Source organism: Hibiscus syriacus, unplaced genomic scaffold (assembly GCF_006381635.1).
Source record: "Hibiscus syriacus cultivar Baekdansim isolate YM2019G1 unplaced genomic scaffold, ASM638163v2 tig00110548_pilon, whole genome shotgun sequence".
Lineage (NCBI taxonomy): Eukaryota > Viridiplantae > Streptophyta > Magnoliopsida > Malvales > Malvaceae > Hibiscus > Hibiscus syriacus.
In genome coordinates, this window is record NW_024062775.1 from 1,122,099 (window position 1) to 1,144,771 (window position 22,673).

The following is a 22,673-nucleotide window of genomic DNA, read 5'->3' on the forward strand; positions in this document are numbered from 1 at the left end:
TGATATTAAAATGGTACCGTGGAGAAAGACTTTGATTGTAGGATTTCTTACATTTAATGGTCAAGTTAATCATTGTGCTGACTAGATGGCCCGGGAGGCTTCGGAGGTAATGATTTGAAAGTTGTTGAAGTGATATCATTTCTGTAGAATCATAGAGAATGATCTTTTAAGAATAGCTAGGCTTTTAAGAATAGCTAGGCCAAGTGCTTATATTGCTTAACTAGAGAATTAATAACACGTACAAAGGAAAAACGAAATATACAATTGTATGTCCAAACAAAGAATATCAGCTAGGAACACCTCACTATCTCACAACAAATCTTTGGCAGAGTAAATAGGGTGATATAAACCTGTACTGCTACTATCTAGAGGTGGCAACATGATTCACCGAGTTACTAGTCTAACTTAAACATGAAGAAGAAGGGCATCACTTGGCATGATGAATATTCTTATGAGCAACAGTTTTTGGTTGCCTCTTTTTTTTCTTATGGTTTAAATGATTCAAGGGCAGTTAGGGTTCCGACCCGGACCACCATAGTAAAAGTAGCTGCCCCAATTTCCACCTTTTCCGGTTTCTACATCATAGCAGCTGGATTGCTCGGTAAAGGTTTCAAGGCCTTTAGGAACCCTGAGATTGTTGGATCCGTCAACAATTTGAATATTCTTGAAGTAACTAGCTTTGCCGAAACCTTCATTGGGGAAATGGCCACTCCCCATTTGTGTGGATGTATGCTGTCCATCTGATTCTGAGTTCACAACCTCTCCTCCCCACTCAATCATGGATGCACTGTCTGATAGGTAGGAAAATAGGAAGGCCGGCCAATAACCCAGCACGTAATTGTTACCGAATTGCAGCCACCAGTTCCCCTCTTTAGGATCCTGCCACATTTTCAGCCGTTTGTGCACTGCTTTAAAATCATTTGGAGATAAAAACACATGCACACTTGACACTTCATACACTCATGGATATACATATTTGATGTTCATCATGCTTTATTAACAGATCACAGACTATGAGTATTTATCTCAATCGTATTTTAATGATGCTTTCCGATGGATTGTTTTATGAGTAGCTTCTTAATCCTTACCTTCCACACGAGTAAGCTTATATCATATTGGGAACTATGATAACCAGAAATAGGGTAGATGCTTGCACCCATTGCTATTTCATTGTTGATCTGAATGAAGCCCGAGCAAAGTAGATTATAGCAACCAGTGGCTTGATATGCATCACTCTGTTGTTTAGTAATAAAGCAAACAGAGTTAAACAACACTTGAATAGAACTGCATCAAAGGAGTAGTGAATGAGTTTAGTCTTACAGTCCAGTAAGTGAAGAGTCTAGTGTGGTTATCTCCATATAGATCTGGGCTAATCTATTATTAATTTGTACACAAAGACATTCCAATGAGTTAAATATCGAGTCAAAAAGAAAATAATTTGAAGTTGTTAGGTAAGAAGGTAGTGCCTGCCAGCCTGCTTCAATGCTATTGAGATCTTCACCAAATGATCCTCCCAATAACCAGATTTGAGACAAGCTGAATTCATTAGGCTGCTGTATTTTGGGTTCCCAAACGTTAATGGTTGCCTTAGCTCCATAGTACTTGTCCCCATCCACGTAAGCTATTGCATGCTGCATCAAGGCCGCAACCACCCATGAAAAAGGAACATTTGTACAGCATATATCAATTTCATGTTCATGATGATTATAATCATATGCAATAATCAATTAATATAGGTCTTTACAGGGAATTCAATTGTTTAAAGCCCTGAATTGTGCCATGAGAAAGTATGCTACCTGATGACCACTCTGACTGAAGAGGTCAGGATCTGCAGACCTTGGTTGAGGGATGGTTTTGTGCCTCTTTTTCCCAAATGCCTTGACAGAACTTGCTCTTAACAAATCATCTTCTTTAGTTCTTCTCATGGGAATAGTTCCTTCTGGACACCTTCCATTCAAGTGCCACACCTGGGTAATTTTCCGGGACGAACCCGGTTCCGTATTCGAGGAAACCTTGCTTTCAGCAAAAGCACGTTCCGGGTGAAAGTTTGGGGTCATCTGGAAATTTGAAATAGAAGACGACCTTTAGAAGACCATGGATGGAAGGAAGTAACATCGTCAAACAATGGATGTTAAATAAGAGGAATAAACCTGGATTTTATGGTTTTTGAATAATGGATGAGCGAAAGCAGGTTGGTGGGCAAGTTTGATACAGTCAATTATATCTCCATCTGGACCCTGCTCAACACACACATGAAGTGGATTAACAAAGGAGAATCATCTTAGATAACAAAATTTACGTCCAAATCGACGATTTATTAGCAGTTAACTACTTTTAAGTAACCAACACAAGAAACTGGACAGAATTCAATTAGATATCGAAAGGGAGCTTCTGAGTTGTTCATAAAATCAAATTCCGACCTTGATAGATTTAACAGCAGGCTTATTCAAGAGCTTCAATTGGGCTTGAACCTCATGGTTTTGAGTAGATAAGTTGCTTTTGCTTCTGCTGGCAGTTGAGGGTACTGCCATCTCCATGGAAAATAAAACCAACATGACCAAGAACCTCAACATCTTCCTTCTGCCCTGCACCTCCATAGCTAATAACACCCAAATATAAAAGAAAATAAAAATGAAAAACAAGGGTTGAAGGTAGTTGCCCTAGAGGTTAAGGCAAGGAGGATGAGAAAACGAAATAGAGGTATTGAGATAGAGAAGAGGTTGACATTGATATTCTGCAAAAAAAAACCTCCACCAACCTTTCACTGTTATTATAACGCGCAAGAATCTTAAAAAACAATAAGGCCCCTATGCTACTTTTTCCCCAGAAGAAGCCAAGCCAACTGCCGACGCCTCTCTAACTTTTCCATCAACCACTAGTCTTTGCTAAAACAAAAATGTGGTGAAATGGAGCAGAAGACGGAGATGGATAAAATGAACAGAAAGATGATATTATTTTTTGTCTGGGTAAACTATGTATTTAGTCACTCACTTATTCCTGTGATTTTGTTTTGGCCATCCATAATTAAAAAGTAAACATAATTGTTGATGTGATAATTTTTCAATGACAATGTGTCATTATCTTATGGTTACACATCGGTATCAATGTTTAATTTTTTTTAACAATAGGTGACTAAAACAGAATCAAAATATAAAATTAGGTATAATTTTGAGAAAAAAATAGTTGATGATCAAAATAGAATTACGAGAATAAATGAGTGATTAAATACATAGTTTATCCTTATTATTATTATTATTATTATTATTATTATTATTTTAAAAATAATTTGATTGTTGGAAAGAAAGAGGGAGATAAACATGATCCATTTAAATTTATCTTTTTTGTTGGTCTCCACTACCACTGGGAATAGTTTTGAAGTGTTTGGCTTCATTTGCACTGATTTGGGAAACCAGACTAACTTTTTTGTAGCAAAGGGACACCATTTTTTGTCCACTAATTCACGTGAATCTACACATTCCCCCCTTCACTGTTTTTTTTATCAACAACCCTACTATTTTTCCCAAATAACCATAGCAATAATGACAAAACATATTATAAAAGTTATGGCCCTTTTTTAGTATTCTATATATATAATATATACTCTTTACGATATATGCATTATTGCCCATTGAATTCTCCAGAAGCATGCTCACAAATATCATCTTGGTTAGCTTAATAAGCTACGAACATGACTTAAATTAGATTAAAATTTTCAAATAATCTAAAAATTTTAGTTTCAACCTCTAAATATTTTAATTTTTTTTAATAATGTGCATTTTGAAATTCCTTGTCAAAGTTAATTATTGTTTATATATTTTATAATCAATTTTAAATGAAAAATATTGATTTTTATTACAAGAATAAGAACCAGCTTGTCCGAAAGGGGTCCGTGAGCGCAGCCTACCCTATTTAGTTAGGTCTAGTCCAACATTGGTGTAGCCAATAAATAAAGAAAAATGCATGATTTACAAAGACAAAAGAGTGACAGTAAACAAGTACAGCTACAGCCGCACTTCAATTATAAATCAACAGAGTGGAGTGGAGCCATTGTGGTCGTGCCACTAACCTCGTGCCTTTTCTGGTTCTTCATCATTTCCTGTTCAGATTCAACCTCATAGTCATAGTCATAGTCACAGATTCACGATTTTTCTTTCTTTATTTTCAGACATTATACATTTTGAGGATATTAGACGTAAACATTCGGGAAGTTTGGATGGAGAATGTGATTCTCATTTAAATAAAATCTATATTCTCTTGTTTAGTTAGTACGAGAATTTCATTTTCGATAATGTAAGATTACTGGGAATGTCATTACCTTACTTTTCTTAGGGTACGTTTGGTTCACGGAATGTAAGATTATCAGTGGGAATAAAAGATTACCAGGGAATAGGATTACTGGGAATATTGTATTTTGTGTTTGGTTGGTTTAGCAGGAATGTAAGATTATCATGTTTGGTTAAAGGAATAAAAGATTATTGGAATGTATATTTGACCAAATTGTCCTTATTATATATTTTGTATAATATTACAAATTGTAAAATATTTATATATTTTCTTTAAAAAATTAAATTCATAATATTTATATAATTTTTTTACAAAATTAAAAATATAAAAAAAAGGTTTAATGAAAGGGTAAAAAAAAATTAACCCCTGAACTTCATATAAAATTTTAATTATAAATTTTTTTTATAAATCTAAAATAATTTAAGGATAAATTTATAATTTAACTTTCGTAGAATTTTTGTTATTCAATGACAGAAAAAGGATATTTTTTGAAAAAAAATAAAAATTTAAGGGCATTTTAGTCCAAAACGCCGGTAATGTTACAATACCTAAGAGAATGGATGTAATGACATTCCCGGTAATATACCCTAAAAATTCTTCTATTGGTAATAAAACATTACCGGGAATGAGATTCCCGGCCAACCAAACATCCCACAATCCTTGAACCAAACACCCCCTTAGGTGTTGTTGGATTACCGGAGTTTTGAACTAAAATACCCTTAATTTTTTTTTCAAAAATATCATTCTTCTGTCATTGAATAATAAAAATTCTACAAATGTTAAATTATAAATTTATCCTTAAACTATTTTAGATTTACAAAAAAAGTCTGATTAAAATTTTATATGAAGTTCAGGGATTAAAATAAAATTTTACCCTTTCATTAAGCCTTTTTATATTTTTAATTTTGTAAAAAAATTATATAAATTTTATGAATTTAATTTTTTAAAGAAAATATATAAATATTTTCCAACTTGTTAAAAAAACAAATATATATTAAGGATAATTTGGTCAAATATACATTCTAATAATCTTTTATTCATTTAACCAAAGTAATCTTACATTCCTGCTAAGTCAACCAAACACAAAATACAACATTCTCAGTAATCATATTATCTGATAATCTTATATTCCCACTGGTAATCTTACATTCCTTTCTTGTCGACTTTGGAATATAGACCGACACCGACACATATTATTTTCTATAACTTATGCTATCCAGTTGAGTTTGAGATCTAGGTATTTGCCTTAGTTTTAACCTTTTCATCCTTCCATATTTTACTCATAATCGGTTTTCCCTCCGCCGTAATCTTCTTCTGAAATGTAATATATATATATATATATATATATATATATATATATATATATATATATGTGGTCGAATTGTTTTATTTTTGTTTTTTTTAACCCCCATGATGGATAAGTTTATTCCATCATTTTTAACTTTTACAGCTTAATATATATATTTTATAATCTGAGAAGGGAGTAGAATTCAAACCTTGGATCAAGATATGTCAATATTAATTAATCACTAATACAGATTTAGTAATTTGTATAATGCGTAGTCGAGATAAAATTATAAATTTTTAAATGAATCAAAATTAAAATTTATGTTAAAGGAGATTGAAATTAATTATTAATTCTTTTTTAAGACATTGAGATGTTTTTCCACAAACGATATTAAAACGGTGACGAGTGTTCAATATACTTCTTAAATTTATCACATAACCAACACTTAAAAGTTGGATTTAGCTTTTGAAAAAGAAAATCTCTATGAATGTACTAAGTGTGTGTGTGTATATATATATATATAGAAAGAATGTAAAATATATTATGGAGAGGGGACAAGGCGGGTACGTAGAAGTGTGGTCAGAGTGGCCGCCACCATTTATTGAATCGAAAACTAAATGTGATTGGCTTCAGCTTGAGAGCAGGACCCGACTTATTTTGAACCTCGAGAAACAGCTCATAAAAGTACACAATCAACAACCCTAAGCCCCCACCCATGCATTCGCATTATGCATGCACTGCTGGTAACCGCCGCCGTTGATTATGGTGTCTCTTCTAACGTTTTTATTCGCCTTCTTAATTTCCATGTCTTATGAGAAGGAAATTTCAAGAAATCAAATATAAGTAATAAGAAAATGGGAGTTAATATTTAATTATTAAATTATCAAATGATTTTAATAATGATTATTTGAAATGAATAATAAGAGAAATTGGAGGGTAAGTGCATATTATCCAAAACAACACTTGGCAAGTTCGTGGTTGGCCTTGTTAGGCGCCTGTGCTGTCTTCGTATCATCGAAGCATTGCTTTCTGATGGCTTGACCGACGTGAATCCCCAGCTCCAAGCTTTACCCATTATATATATATATATATATAATACAAATGCGTCATGCATGTGATGTGCCGCTGCATATGCTTCCATGATGTCCTGTCTCCACTTTGATCACTTCACACCCCATAACTAAATCCAGTGCCCAATTTATATGCTAACGTCTGGATTTTTCTCTCTAAACTCCATTTTTTTCTATTAGTTATCAGTATTATTGATTGTGTTTATCTTAAGATTTTATTTTTGCTCACTCATATACAATAATTTGATGTTCTTAATATATGTTTGCTGACCCTCAAAAATATTTTTATTAAACCCTCTTATAACGCTGGCTCCTCCTACCGGTTTACTTGGTTAAACTCTTCATATACATAATGCATGTCCATCTTTTTTTCTACTTCTTTTTTTTAATGATGAATTGGTGTTTGAGATATTTTCCAGAAAAGATGAAATAGGTCTACATGTTGTCATATTTCCGTAAGAGAAGAATGAATCGAAGAGTACTGAAATTTGTGCTTATGAATGCTTCCCAATGTCCATGTCAATAAAGGGTTTATATGATTGTGAAAAAGATTAAGGAGCTTGAGTTTAGTGAAGAGTGTGAAGATGAAGAAGTAAAGGGGGAGTGATCTTTAGGAAGAAACTACTCGTGAGCGTATCTTTTCTCGGGCCCCAATTTTACCCAAACTTGATCCCCAAAATCTTGAAAAATGACTCATCCAAACTAAAAACCTTTTAAGGGCCTATTACAATTTCAAGGAAAGGGTTGTTGATTTCTAGGCTTAAATGAAAAACCAGCCTCAAACTATGTTGCTTTTTTGTTTCAAATGCCTAAATTAATTTTTGATCAAACCAGGTACCTAAACTATTCTTCTGTCATTATTTTAAACCCATTTATTAGTCTCGTTTAAATATATCTTTTAACTTATAATATGTTGACACATATGTAATATTTTAAATAAAATACTTATTTAAATTTAAAAATAATTAAATTTTAATTAAAATAATATAAAATAAAAACAACCCTCTTTAGGGAAAGCCTCTCCTACCTGAAACTCACCACACATCCAAAACCTTAAATCCCTCCTCCATTTTCCCTCTTCAAATAAATTTCAATGCAGAAGTAAGAAGATTTCAAAAAGATAAAGCCAAAAAAGTAGTATTTTTACAGATTAGTAACAATATTTTCAACTTTTATTTTTATAAAAATTCTCAGCAATGAACAAACTTGTATATATGATTTTATCATGTCTTGGACATTATATATAAGAATAAAAATCAGTATATTTGTGATATTTTTGCTATTTCACTCCAAAAAATATGTTATGTTTTTTTTTTTAAAGTTATACTGACGTTGAGGTTAAAATTTTCATTATCGCATAAAAGTTAAAGAATGTTAGACTGGTGAAAGTTCAAAATCATTGTCTCATATCACTTCAAGGATTGTTTATTGTAATTGCATATTGAAGGCACCGATTTGTAGTTCGAATAATCCTTGGGAAAGAAAGAAAATCTATGGTTGTTTGAAGTAAGAGGTGTTTATTTATTATTTCAGTTATTATTTGAATTGAAATTTTAGTTATGGTATTTACTAAATCCGAACATGATTTTTACGTACTTGATTTGTATTTGATGTAGAATGGTCGTAGTTTCTTTCGGTGTATTGAAAAGGATGAAGGGCATGAAGACGTAGTTGATGAATTGAAAGCTCAACCTCAAATATTATTATATGAAAATTGAGAAATTCGTATTGAAAATACCGAGTTGAAGAAGATTGTGAGAACAGATGAACTCTGAAGTTTGAAAATCATCTTGATTCAACTACCAGCATCTCCTTGTTACTTTTCTTTGGCAAAATCTCAGCATCATAATCACTCTCATAACTACCAGCATCTTCACTTTCTAAGCAATCGGTTTCCTCCCCATCTCTCTCACCGTCTACAACACCTTCATTTATAACTGTAAAAAGGTTGTTAATTTCTGGATATGGTTCCAAGTCTTCATCTCCTACAGCTCTACTTTTTCTTCTATGTTTAACTTTTTTTTTCTTGATCCCTAAGTGTAATTATCTCCTCCTCATCATCATCAGATACCGACCTTTCATCCGTTGAACTTTCTGAGTCACTACTATTAAAGTCACTATTAGCTAAATCCTCATCTGCCCTCCTTGACCTCTTAGAATTTACTCTCTGAGATTCATTACCACTACCAGCATCAACATTCAACCCACCAACACTATTAACTCCCAAACCAATATTTAGAACTTGTGCAGGATCCCTACATCATGCTCTAACTCTAAATCTTTATAGCTTGAAATGCACAAAACAAACATATTTTACGCTAAACAATTTAAAATTCAACCGTTGATATAATTTTTTTTTAATTTCATACCCAAACCCCAATCAAATTAACTAGTCAACAATCAACACCAAAAGTACTCAATCGGCTAAGCCCCGTTTACACAAAAAAATACTCAATCGATTAAACCAAAAATACACCAAAAGCTGAGTATTACCTTATTCGTTTATCTTCTTAGAATCTTTTTCCTTCTGTGTTAAAATGTAATTGAGGAGCAAAAATTGGAATAAAGATTTAAGGTTTTGAATGAGAGATTATTATTTTTTGATGAATTTTGAATGAGAGATTAGTTTCAGATTGGGGAGGTTGTTTTCCAACTGAAGAAGACGTGCGATTAGTTTTAGTTTATATTATTTTAATTAAAATTCAATTATTTTTAGAATCTAAGATAAATATTTTGGTTAAAATATTAAATATGTTTGTCAACATATCACTGGTTAAATGATTATTTTAAAGGGACTAACAGATGGGTCTAAAATAATGAGAGGTACCTCGTTTGATCAAAAATTAGTTTAAGTACTTAAAACAAAAAATAGCATAGTTTAAGGGCTAATTTTTCATTTAAGCCTAATTTCTGTATTTGTCCTTTATATTTATTTTTTCCCGACAACATTATTTAGGTGTATTTCACGCAAATAAAAAAATATTTATGTTGTTACACTAGCAATTATTTTTAAAATGTAGTATTTTATACTTAATTAAAAAATTATTTTTTATTACATTCATAAATAATATAAATATAAATAAAATTAAAAAATTGATATAAAGCACACGTGGGTTATAATAGGATGTCATGTTAATACGGTTAAATTTAACATTTCAATCGACTTTTTTATTTAAAAACCAAAAATTCAGAATTTTTTTTTAAATACTCATAGTTAAATTTAACTCGTTGTAAAATAAATTTAATACACTTTTTAGTGTTTAAATTATATCTCAAAAACGATTTGGTGTTTAAATAATCTTTTACTATCAATAGATGTCTAATATTTCTAACGTTATATTTTTAGGTATTTGAACTGTAATGATCGTTATCTGACACTTATCATGCATATAAAATTTCTAAAATTATTTTTAAAAAACGTAATATTCTAATTTTAAAGAAAAAAACTCAAATTTTACATCTTCCGTTGTCGATCAACTATCGTCGGTCCATGGCCGTCACCGTTGACATTATCAAAATGTCTTGCCGCCACAACCAAAACTAGTATCCACCCACCGTAGACATTATCAAAACGTCTTACCGCCACAACCAAAACTAGTATCCACCCACCGTAAAACTGCACCAATCCTCATGAAAAACGCTGCAAATGATTGTCGAATTTCTAGATTTTTCGTTGTTGTTTTCTTACGATTTTGACGGTTATAGCCGTTCGTGTTTCACGGTCGCCAGCGTCATTGATTTCTTCATCCTGCTATGAACAAAATTCGACCGGTGGCGACCCTTCCCGTCGACAATGGAAAGATGGGGGGGGGGAGAGAGAGAGACAACGCTAGGGTGATTTTTTTAATTTTTTTTTCTAAATAATGTTTTTATTATTAAAAATTAAAAAATGTAACGGTTGGCACCTAAAAGTGTAACTAAGAAAACTGTGGACACTTAAAAGTGTAACGGATAAAACGTTAGACACCTTTTGTTAGCAAAAAATTCTTTAGACACCAAATCATTTTTTGAGGTATAATTTAGGTACCAAAAAATATATCAAACCTTTAAAATATTGATTTTCAATTTTAAATTTTTCTTATTAAGAGTAAAAGTTAACACAAAAATATAAAAATCAAATTATAAAAACACACTTCAAAACTAAATTTATTATTGTGTCAAGTGAAAAAATCTTAATCGTTTTTCCCTTAAAAATTTTAAAGTAATTTATCTCTTTCTTCGTTCTTGGTTGATATATGGGGTTATCTGCCTTTGTGTTGGTTGTCATCGTTGATATTTTTAATTTTTTCTTTGATTTCTTATATCATATCATCATTTTTCTTTTCTTTTTTTAGTTTTTAATAATTTTACCTCTATGGCACGATTTTTTTTTGTCTTTATGACACGTTTTCGATCATTTGTATGTTATTTTAGTTTATATTTTTTCTCAGGGTTGAATTTAACATCGTCGTGAGTGATTAAGACGACGTTTATTTGTTATCATGATGATCTTCCTCACTTTGGACCATCAGATTGGATTTGGGTACGTGATTTATGCTCCCGAATAGTTTTTCACTTCGTTCGATCCTGATTTGCGGTTTGTCGGTGGCCTTTTAGTAGCTTAGTCTCCTTTTGTGGTTCGTTTGCCGATGAGATCAGATTTTTTTGTGTCTATCTTCTGTTCAAGTTTTTTTTTGTTAGATTTTTAATTTTTCTCATTGTATGGTTTTTTATTAATATGGATAAGTATAAGGTAGAATATGTTCAAAGATAACTCTCAACCATTTGACATTGAACGCTCACACCCATGACATTCATAAAGCTCAAAGCTGGACCTCAAAGAACAATAATTTATTTATCACCAAGGTCACTTGATTCGTGCTTGTATGATCATTGTGTGATCTTAAGTTACTAGTTTTTGTTTTAATGATTATATGAAAATGTACTAGTTATATGATTCGTTTACGTTTGCTTATAGTTGTAAACATTCTTTATAGTTTTGGATATTTTATTTTTTTCTAATAAAATTAGTGGTTTTTAAAAAAAAAACTATTTGTTCAAGTGATTATTATATTCATGAGACTCATTTGTATAAAATTTTGCATATCCATCATTTATATAGATTTTATTCTATCATTATATTTGTACATGTCTGTGATTGTTTACCACATTTAACTATTATTAATTATATTTAAATTATTTAAGTTTTTTATACTAAAAATATATTGAGGACCCTGAATACTCTGGGCTAGAAAGTTTGACTTTTTTATTTTAAATACAAGTAAAATTGAAAAAAAATATTATTTCTCTTTGAATTAGGATGGACCAAAGACGAGTAAACATGATCATTCTTTAAAACTTTTAAATTATTATATATTTTAAATATTTTTTTATATTTTTATTAAAAATTATTTTTATTCTTTAAAATTTTATTAATATATTTATTTTTAAAGTTTTATTAATTCATTCTTAATGTAAAATTTTATGTTGGTCCTTGTCTGTAGTTGGATAATAAATTTCCCGACATTGTAAGTTAGAAAACCTACTCCGCCGGTGAAGAGAGTTATGTAATCTTTCAAAATAGAAGGAAAATTAACAGAAAATCGATATACATAATTCCCTCACTCAGGAAGATAATATTTACATTTTTCAACCCCCAACAACATCAATTCACAAAACTTATGCTTGATGAAGTCCATTATGGCACAGACGATCCAAGACTAAGTTGTAAATCAATACCTAATCCATTAGGCCCAACATCATCTTCTCCGAACCGCCTGTCCACCGGAAAAACTCCTGTATAATCCCGGACGTCACCGGAAAACGCAGCTGCTATGCTATCCCTTCCTTCTCCCCTATATAAACGCGGTCCTTGCGCAGAAGCTGGCCCACAAAGGTACGTACCGCCATGCAGCAAACGCAACGGGGCTCCTCCTTCTCCATGTGACATGTAAAATGACGAATGATACTGCGGCGGTGCAGCAGCTGCTGGTACCATGGCCGCGGTGAAGATGTGTGGCGGGGGTGTAAAAGCCGATATCATGGAATTCCGAGTAGCGGCTTGCATTTGAGCACGCTTTAGTAGCTGCCTTTCCCTCTTGTGAGCATTTTGGTGACCTCCTAGGGCTTGAGAGTTAGAAAACTCCCGGAAACAGTACTGGCACTCGTATTTACGGCCATCCGTTTCGAGTTCAGCCGATCCTTCCAGAGGTTTGGTCGAATCATCGGCCGCGGTGCTTTCGACGATGTTGAAGCCGAAGAGCTTCAAGGGTTTCGGGTGGAAATCAAGATCAGCCATAACCAAAAAAAAGTAAGTAGTTGGAAAGTGGGTTTCATGAGCTAAAATTATATAAGAGAAGTTTACTTAAGAAGGAGTGATGATGGGCAAGAAAAAGGGAGGGTTGGTTGTGAAAATAATCCTCAAGAAATAGCTAAAGCAAAGCTATGTCCATGAAAAATGCCCCACGAGAAAATTTTCTAGACAACTATGGTAGATATATATTTACTCTCGAGAATACGTGGATTTATCATTGGTTATTTCTCCTCTCGAATCTATTAAGTGGTTTATTAGTAAAAGAAAATATTATTTTCTTTAAAAAGTTTAAAATCAAATAATTATATTTATACTTTTATGTGTGTTATTTAAAAAATATAAACACGTACAACCTTATAATTAATTCAATTAAAAAAAAGAATAAATTTCACCTCTCACGTGAAAAACTCTATTATGCACGTGTAATCACTATGTTCTTCAAGTTTGATTACTCGGTCTCACATAATAATCGAGATTACACATACTTCAAATGTGTTAGGTCTGAAATGACAAGAGATATTAATTAAAAAAACTAGTTGAGATATTAAGCTATGATATATATATATTTACATAATCTTATTTTAATAGTAAGATTTACCCTACCAAAAGGAAGTATAGTGGCGGCAGAGGCATGGGCCATGGTGACGCAGAGTGTTGGATTATAATCACAACATGTTAGCGTGATTGACGTAGAAATCAATGGGCCTTTTTAATCAAGGCAAGATCTTCACGAATCTTACTAATCACCTCAATTTATGGACATCTCTCTCTCCATTATTCATAGCCACCTTACATTCAACCAATTTTTTTTAATTAATCATTGGTATCCGATCTATTAATCAATTAATTTAGATCGGGTACTACAGAGTCGAGAGCAACCCTTCCAACTCATTTTGCTCTATTCGAATCCCTGACTTTACTTAAAGGACCTAGTGTCTCATCCCACTAGACCAACTGATTATTGGTTAATTTCAATCACTTTAAATCATCACTACCATTAATTATTCTACGTCTCTCAGCTTCACCGTCTTAATTTTACGATGTTTATTTGTGTATATAGATTTATGTTTCGTGGATAAATTAAATTGATGAAACATTATTAAAATTCAATTTTCATTTCATATAAAATGTCATATTGCCCTACTTGCACTGGATTCACATACATTAAGTTCTTCTTTCATTAATTGTGAAAGAAATTTACATTGTTTCAAGTTGGTTGATGTTGCCTGCCATGACGACGGAAAGCATTTTACGAAAACTCCACTTCATTAAGAAATGTACTAAAAAGTCATGGCCACATCTAAATGCCATCAACAAAGTATGTTTACTTCTGTTTATAGATCAAGTCCACCGAATTCTCACTCAACATTCATTGTCTCTTTGGATTCATCCTATGACACTCAACTTTATTTTCATTACTTTAAATTCAGATATTACTTATATTAGTTTAATAATATTAAAAGGGACCAACAACCAGTTAGTCTAGTAAGATGAGGTACTAGGTCCCTTAAGAAAAGTCAGTGGTTCGAATTTTGGCGTTTGTGAATTGAGCAAATTAAGTTGAGAGGGTCACCCTCGCCTCTGTAGTACCCGATCTGGATTAGTCGGTCAATAGATCGGATACCAATGACTAATTAAAAAAAGATTTAAAGGGGGCTTTTGGTTCCTCCAAAAATTTTAGTTTAATATCAATTTAGATATTTATCAGTTTAAATTTAAATAAAATTGGACATTTTATCTCCCCAAAATTTTAAATTAAATACATAATGAATCTTTATTATTTTGAAATTATATATATTGCCCCTCCCAATATTTGATCATGACTCCGTTCCTTATAAGATATTAGATCGTTTAAGTTTAGAGGTATGAATCCTCGCATCATAAATGAAGAAAATTGATTAAAAATAATCACTCTATTATGAGCTTCTGTAATATCTAATTTAGATTAATTGTTTAATAAATCACATAACAATTATATAAAAAATTTATATGATATAATAAATATAAAAATATACTAGGTATTTATAAATATTTGAATTCACACTATTTATGATCATATCTAATATCAGAAATATAATATTTTTATTAGCAAATTTAAACTCTTTCTTATTTCATGGGAATTAACACCAATTCGGTAAACAATATAAAATAAATTATTAAAAACCGATTGAAAATCATAAGAAATCAAAATAAAGCAGTTAGAAATTATTTTTTTATGATTTCTTATATTTAATCTATTAATTTAAATTGAATATTAAAAGTTTTATTATAAAGACAACATTAAAAACTGTTGGGTTATGGGGTCCAGCGATTACCCTTAGGGATTCGATAGTGTATGGGTGCGATATCAGGTGCTTGACGGCCCAACCTGCCGAGGCTCACGTGTGCTTTGCGAAGCCCCTAGGCCAGCCCTCAGCCCGCTATAGATGTGGGGCTCTGCAATGCCGTAGTGAACTGTGGGGGTGCCCCACAAGAATCTACCTTAGCTTGGGGGAAACCAGTGATCACCCGTTACAAAGATAAGAGGTTAAAATAGTCCACTTACTTATTACTAATTGGTTTTAAGAATAAATGGTGATCATTCACTTTAGAATTCTGTAGTTAAGCGTGCTTAAACCAGAGTAATCCAAGAATAGGTGACCTACTGGGAAGTTGTTCGAAAAATGAATAACTCGATCCTATCAAAAATATAATTTATTTTAACAACACCAACATTTAGAACATTGAACTTAAACTTTTTCATTATAGTGAAGTGATTATAAAGTAATATTTATTTTATAATTATAAATTATTCGACAGTGAATGTTCAAACAACTTTGTCGATACTAATGTTCAAATTTAGACCTTTTTAGAGAGAATAAATATTTCTTTAACTATCAACAGAGATTATGAGCTAAGGTTTGCAAAAGTCCAAGGGATGTTACATTCTAGTTTGTACATCCCATCAACACATTCCTCGGGTATCTGTAAATCTGTAATGATCATCAGTGGTCGTGTGAACGAGACCCGCAGAGTCAGATACAAGGAAACCCAAACATCTCCTGTGGAACCCAAAAAGAAACCAGGGTTTGGTTACTGCATATGGTGACAGTGAATCAATGAGCAATCAGTGAAAGAGACAGACCTGATTTTATCATACGACACATTTAGCTCTCCAGGCACGACATCAGACCCTAACCTAACAATGCTTGTCCAGCACACAAACCAAACATCACTCCAAAGATTAAAATAAGGAAAAAAGAGAGTGCAAGTACTTTAGCCTCACAATACTTTTCAAAGTAAATCACCCAAACTGCAAATAGTCAAACACAACCCAACTTCTAACCAAAAAGAAAACAGTGAAAAAGAAAAACTTGTTGAGAAATTTTACACGCTTAAGAATCTCACCATGATTGGTAAGGACTCTTAGACTCTCATCTTGCTACATTTTCTAAACATCCATCTTTGAACTTGTCAGCAATAATTCTAGAAGATTGCTTATTCTAAAGACAGTTAATAACTTATAAAATAGAAGTATTTCTTTTCCTGCCAGAACTGTGTTTTCATTTTATTCTTCACTGTCAAGTTTGTTTGCTTGTCAATTCATCAGTGACTTATAAGACCCTTCATGTTAGTGGATATTTTACGAAACTCACATGCATGTTGGCCGATACAACAATTATAAGTTTATATTTTTCATTGATAATTTGTTTTTAGTCTTTAAAATTTTATAAATTTACCTCTTATATAAAATCATACATTCGTCCTTTAAACTAACACCAGTCACCGTGGATCTGTTATTGATCTGTAAGGTGGCGTTTGGTTCGCTGGAATCCCTTGGAATTAGAGGGAATTGAAATCCAATTCCACCACTTTCTCATGTTTGGTTCAAGTTTTCAAAGGGGGAATTGGAATCCAATTCTATCAAGTGAGGGAAAGTAAATTACATCCATAACATGATGGAATTGAAATCCATTGGAGGAGGGAATGTGAAATTTGACCATACTACCCTCATCAATCTTTTGGTATTCGGGTCGGATTTTTTTTTTTTAAAAATTCGGGATCGGGTAAGATTTTAAAAAAAATTGGGTTCGGGTCGGGTCATGTTTTTTTAAGCTTGATATTCGGATCGGGTTCAAGACGGGTCGGGTCGGATTTTTTTAAGTGTGATATTCGGGTCAAGTTCGGGTTTAGGGTGAAAAATACCCGACCCGAATTTTTTTTTTACCTTATATATTTAGAAATAATTATAATAATACCCCTCTATATATAATTTTTTTCAATTAAGTCATTGTTTTTATTGAATAAAAATATATTTTTTTATTATTTCGGGTCGGGTTTTTAATTCATATATTCGGGTCGGGTCGGGTCTCGGGTGGAGGTTCCTTTGTTCTCGGGTTAGGTCGGGTGAACCAAAAACCCGACCTAACCCGACCAATGACCATCCCTAATTGGGATGATTTTAACTTATGATGTTTATTATTATGATTTTTATAATTTATTGAAATGAATAATCAATCAATAAAATGAAAATTTAATATTTTTAAAATTTTTATAATATATTGCTACATGTAAGTTATAAAAAAACTAAAATTAAGCAAAAAAAATAAGAAGTGCAATTCTGTCATTTTATATTACTAAAATCAAATTCATCTGACATGTCTGCGAACCAAACAAAATATGGAATTGGGTTCCAATTCAATTTCCTACCAACCAAACAGGTTTCATATTCATATTTCAATTCCTTCACAGATTTTAATTCCCTTAGAAACATTCCAGCGAACTAAACGCCACCTAAGTAGTTCCTAACAATAAAAACATGGACATCTACGTTCAAATGACCTGGAATGTCATTTTGTAAACCAGTGCATCAACTCTTACTCTCAACTTGGTGTTGTGCAAATGAACATATATTGATACACACTCAATGCAATGGTTTGCAATCTCATTAAAATCATTAACAGGCCTGAAAGCTACACTGAGAATTTTGACATGAACATCGTAAACATTAAATTTCATTCGGGCCCATAAACGAAATCAAATAAAACCCAAACCCAATCCTAATTCTAACCCTAAACTAAACCCGGATTAAATCCAAACCAGACACAATCCAAATTAAACACAAACAATACCAACTACCAAGTGCAAATATGCCTGAGTCAGCAGTACCAGAAATTCCGGTGCAACTCGTCCGACCCAGGCCTACTCTCTCCAACCTGTTAGCATTCTAGTCGGATTTAAGGTTTAGAGTTAGATTAGGTATGATTTTTCTTAAATTAGAACCCACCCATGCTCATCCCTATTGAGTACACATGAGAAATGCTCTTAACCTTTATTATCTTTTCTCGTATTTATACTCATGGTACTAACTATATTAGATTTCCCTTTTATCTTTCAAGCATATGAAGGTAGTAGAGATGTTGATTTATCATTTTGCATGTACTTTGTAAAATATGATTTCTTTTTTAACCGTGCTATTTAGGCTTATACTGTTCGTACTTAGAAATGAAATATAGAGACCTAAATTTGATCTTCTCATAAATTTGTGCATATCGCCTAGAGATGCTAGGCAGATGCCTCATGTTTTACCTTCCAAGAGATGGAAAAGCTTGGAATTTTCATTTATCCTAATTGCTTCACTTTCTACCCATGGGGCTGTCTCTTCATTTTACTGCCAAATCTATCATATGGATTTATTTTTTAGTTTCATAAACATGATTTACTTGTCTCACTTAAATGAGAGGAAAGGGGTCAAAACAAAAATTAGTTGACCCTTACTCCCATATGTAATGGGGTAAGGGGAGGTAGGATAGTAGGCTGTCCCCAACGCCAGGTAGAGAGCAGCTTCCGTGGGAGACCTCCGAATTATGAATTGTTCACCGTAGGACTTGATCCCACGACCACAAGGTTAAGAGCCTTGTGCTCTACCAACTGAGTTGGACAGACAACTCGAAAGGGGTCAAAACAAAACCTCCTTAAAACATTAGGGACCAAAAATGCATTTAACTCTTGTTCATCTATAAAAGCATACATTTTATACAGAAAAAACTGAAGAAAATCCAACTTACCCCCACCTAAATTCCCTATCTGCTTGAGTTAACAAGCCTGAATTATACGATAAACTGAGTCAAATAGCGAGACATGGATAGAGATGTATAGAAGGATGGGTGATCGGGGTATTGGAGAATTTTAATTTCTCATACATTTTAATGTGGACTTATATAAGTGCTCCCTAACTGTGTAATCTTTTTTTTATATCTATCGGTTTTCGATTTATTAATCAACTAGTCTAGATCATACACTACAGAGGTGAGAGTGACCCTCTTAGCTTAATTTACCCCATTTGTAAACGTTATAATTTAAACTCTAACCTTTACTTAAGAGATATAATGTATCATCCTAATAGATCAACTAATTATCGATTATGTGTGCTATCTTTAACTAATAGATTGAGAAAAAACGTGGGATTTTCTGCTGAATCACTTAATTAAGAAAACGATGGGACGGTTTTCTTCCAATAAAATAATCATTACCCTATTCTTTTATGGGTAAACTACACGTTTGATACCCATATTATTACTTTTATTCTGTTTAGGTCACTCAACTATTATTTTTTTAAATCATACCTAATGTTACATTTTGATTTATTTTAGTCACTTGGTCACTCAACTATCATTTTCTTAAATCATATCTAACGCTACATTTTGATTTATTTTAGTCACCCACCATTAAGAAATCGTATCATCATCATTATTTTTTTTTAAAAATATCACATCAGCAATTATGCTAATCTTTTAACAGTGAATAACTAAAATGAAATCAAATTGTAATGTTAGGTATGATTTAACCCTTAAATTATAACTCTTATTCTAAATTAATCTCTAAATATTTAAACATTCTAAATAACATATATGATATGAAATTAGGATGTTCAATAGTTTAGGCATCAATTTAGACTGAAAGCCATAGTTTGAAGATGAAGCTAGAATGTTCAAAAATTTGGGAATCAATTTAAAATAAGAGCTATAGTTCGGGGTAAAATTAAAATTGGGTCTAAAATAGAACTAAGATTAAATATTGAGAATAGTTAAAATATTTTAATTTTAAAATACAAATAATTTATTAAATATTTAAATTAAAAAATAAAGAAACAAAGGTTTGTATAACTAAAGTTTGAATCAGGAGGAGAGATGACCCTCCAAGTTTTGTTTATGTTTAATTATTTTGGTTTAGTTTTACTTTTATATGGATGAACACACTTATTTATTTATGTGGTATATAGATATAAAATAATATTACATTCATAATTATTTTAATAATGTATAAAAACAAAATCAAATTAAATATATATATATATATATATATATATATATAATTGTACAAAAAATAAAGTTTATATATAATATTATAAATCTATGCAGAATTTGTGTATAAAATAAGACTAAAAGGGAGTATTATTGAGACATCAGATCCCATACCAAAACCTTATTTTCATATTCTTTTTTCTCCAAAAGAATCTATCAAACCAAGACTTATAGAATTGAAAATTTACCATATAGAAAGTGAATAATTATGTAGTGTCGACATTACACATCACTAGTTTCAAAATGAATCCTTGAGGCTCAAGTTGGAAAAGGCGGCCGCCGCTGTCCTTTGTAAATAAACAAAGATGACATGAACATAACTGGAAAACATCATTGTCGTGAAAGAGAGGTGAGGTTTGGCGAAAGGTGGCCCGAGTTCAATGAACATACACAGCCTCTCCACTTCCCCCGAACCTTCTTCTGACGAAGCTAGTCAATTTTCATACTGACCCACGATTCCGATTCCCCTAATCGCGGGCCTTTTCTTAACTTTATTTGTCTTTTTTGTATCCCATGCCCCTCACTCTTATTTGCTTGCTCTCTTGGGAAATAAGTTTTCTGAGGCTCCCAAATTTAATTCTATTAGTTTGAAGGGATTATATTTGTTTAATTCTTTTAATATATATTATAGATTTAACTTTTAATTTTTTTTTTTAAAAAATAGTATTATTTTTATCATTAAAAGTACTCATTTGATTCTGTGAGGGTTGAATGTTAAATGAGAGACATGACATCGGTTAAGTACGCGTTGTGTGAAATATTTTAAAAGGGCCATATTTTGGGTTTTCCTAACCTGTTTACGACACACTACTAAATCCATTTGACCATCCACACGTTTTTAGGCAAGTATAACTCAAGTTTTTCTAATGAGTCCATTACCAATTGAGTTAAAAAGAGCCCACCGCATTTTGATAAAACCCATCCCATGAGACAGGGGCGGAGCTTAGTGAGGGCCTAAGAGGCTTTGGTTCTTGTTAAAATTTATATATTCGATATAATTTTAATCTAATAGTGTTTTGATTCATGTAAAAAATAAATTAAAAAATATAAGAATTTATTAAATATTTAATCAAGTGAGGATCAAACTAAAGAAGGATAACCTCGTGTTCTCAAAATTTTTGGTCTAATAATAATTTAGGTCATTGTAAGTTTAAATATTAGACAAATTATGTGTTATCTTGTGAATTTTGAGATTTTTTTTAAATATAGGGTGAATAAGGTAATAACCGTACAAAAAAACTCTTAACTATTTGACAATAAACACTCACACCCTTACATGTGCAATGCTTGAACTCGATACCTCAATGATAACAACAATCCCTTAATCATTAAGGTCGTTTGGTTTGTGTTGAATTTTGAGTTTAAATACCTAATAAATCTTTATATTTTTATAAAAAGTAAAATATTTCGGCCCCTATCAATATTTAGTTCTGGCTCCGTCTCTGCCATGAAAGCTATACACATGTGTAGAGATATTGATTCAGTCAAATTAGATAATTTGACTTTCAGTTAAATATTTTAAGGACGAAATCACGTGAGATTTGAATTTATGATAATAAAAACCCATAATTCAAATCGATTTGAGATAATATTATAATTTTATTTTATATATTTAAATATAATTATAATAATATTTTTATTATTTTTAATTAAATTTTATTTTACATATTTGATGGATCAAACATATTTTTATAACCCGAAATCGATTTCTATACTAATATTAATATAAATAAACCTTTTCAATACTTTCATTTTGAACATTAAAACCATAAAACATTGAATATATGAAAAGTAAAAGTTGAATATTATAATTCTAAATTTATTAATCTTTTTCTTGAACTTTGTAAAATTTAACGACGGGCTAACAATATGGGACATAATGAATATTTTCTTCACATGGGATGGGACCCCAAGAAAGATCTAGGGAACATGTTTACGTGTTACATTGATGATTTATTTATTTAGCAGTTTAATTAGGTATTGTTGTTTGCTTCGAGTCTCACGTAAGACATTTCATAATTTGTAGGTCTCCTACGGAAGTTGCTCTTAACTTGATGTTGGAGGCAGCCTACTATCTTACCTCCCCTTACCCCGTTACATATATGAATAATGTCAGCTAAAAAAAATGTTTACTTCTATAATATTTGAAGTTAAATTGTCGGAGTAATCATTTATGAATGAGTTGGATTTCGGTCCTAATGTCACGTGAGTTTGTCCTCTTTCTGATTTGTATATTTTTCAGTTGAATTCCCCATTGTATAAATTAATAATTCTCCATTTCTTTGTTATTTCTTTGGCACCTGAGAGGATTTGCATAAATCACTCCACTAATCATAGGACTAAAACCTCAAAGTAAATTAGAATATTCATCTAATCTCTTACTGTTTTTAATTAAT

General features: G+C 31.7%; 2 protein-coding genes across 3 annotated transcripts; both read right to left on the reverse strand.

The window, feature by feature from the left end:
- Positions 1–286: 286 nt before the first annotated feature.
- Positions 287–2,946, reverse strand: LOC120130460. Of its 2 annotated transcripts, XM_039147691.1 has the most exons (8): positions 2,759–2,946; positions 2,421–2,599; positions 2,151–2,237; positions 1,797–2,057; positions 1,467–1,631; positions 1,321–1,374; positions 1,089–1,235; positions 287–879 (listed from the first exon to the last, which is right to left on the reverse strand). In XM_039147691.1, exons 2-8 carry the CDS (start codon positions 2,595–2,597, stop codon positions 502–504), a joined length of 1,269 nt encoding a protein of 422 aa, XP_039003622.1. In that variant the 5' UTR covers positions 2,598–2,599; positions 2,759–2,946; the 3' UTR covers positions 287–501. The 2 variants fall into 2 exon arrangements, with proteins under 2 accessions (XP_039003622.1, XP_039003621.1); XM_039147690.1 differs by lacking the exon at positions 2,759–2,946 and having other exon boundaries at positions 2,421–2,752.
- A 9,334-nt stretch (positions 2,947–12,280) lies between these two features.
- LOC120130982 (zinc finger protein 6-like) lies at positions 12,281–13,027 on the reverse strand. The gene has a single exon (XM_039148113.1). The coding sequence runs from the start codon at positions 12,917–12,919 to the stop codon at positions 12,320–12,322; it is 600 nt and encodes a 199-aa protein (XP_039004044.1). The 5' UTR covers positions 12,920–13,027; the 3' UTR covers positions 12,281–12,319.
- Positions 13,028–22,673: the final 9,646 nt, after the last annotated feature.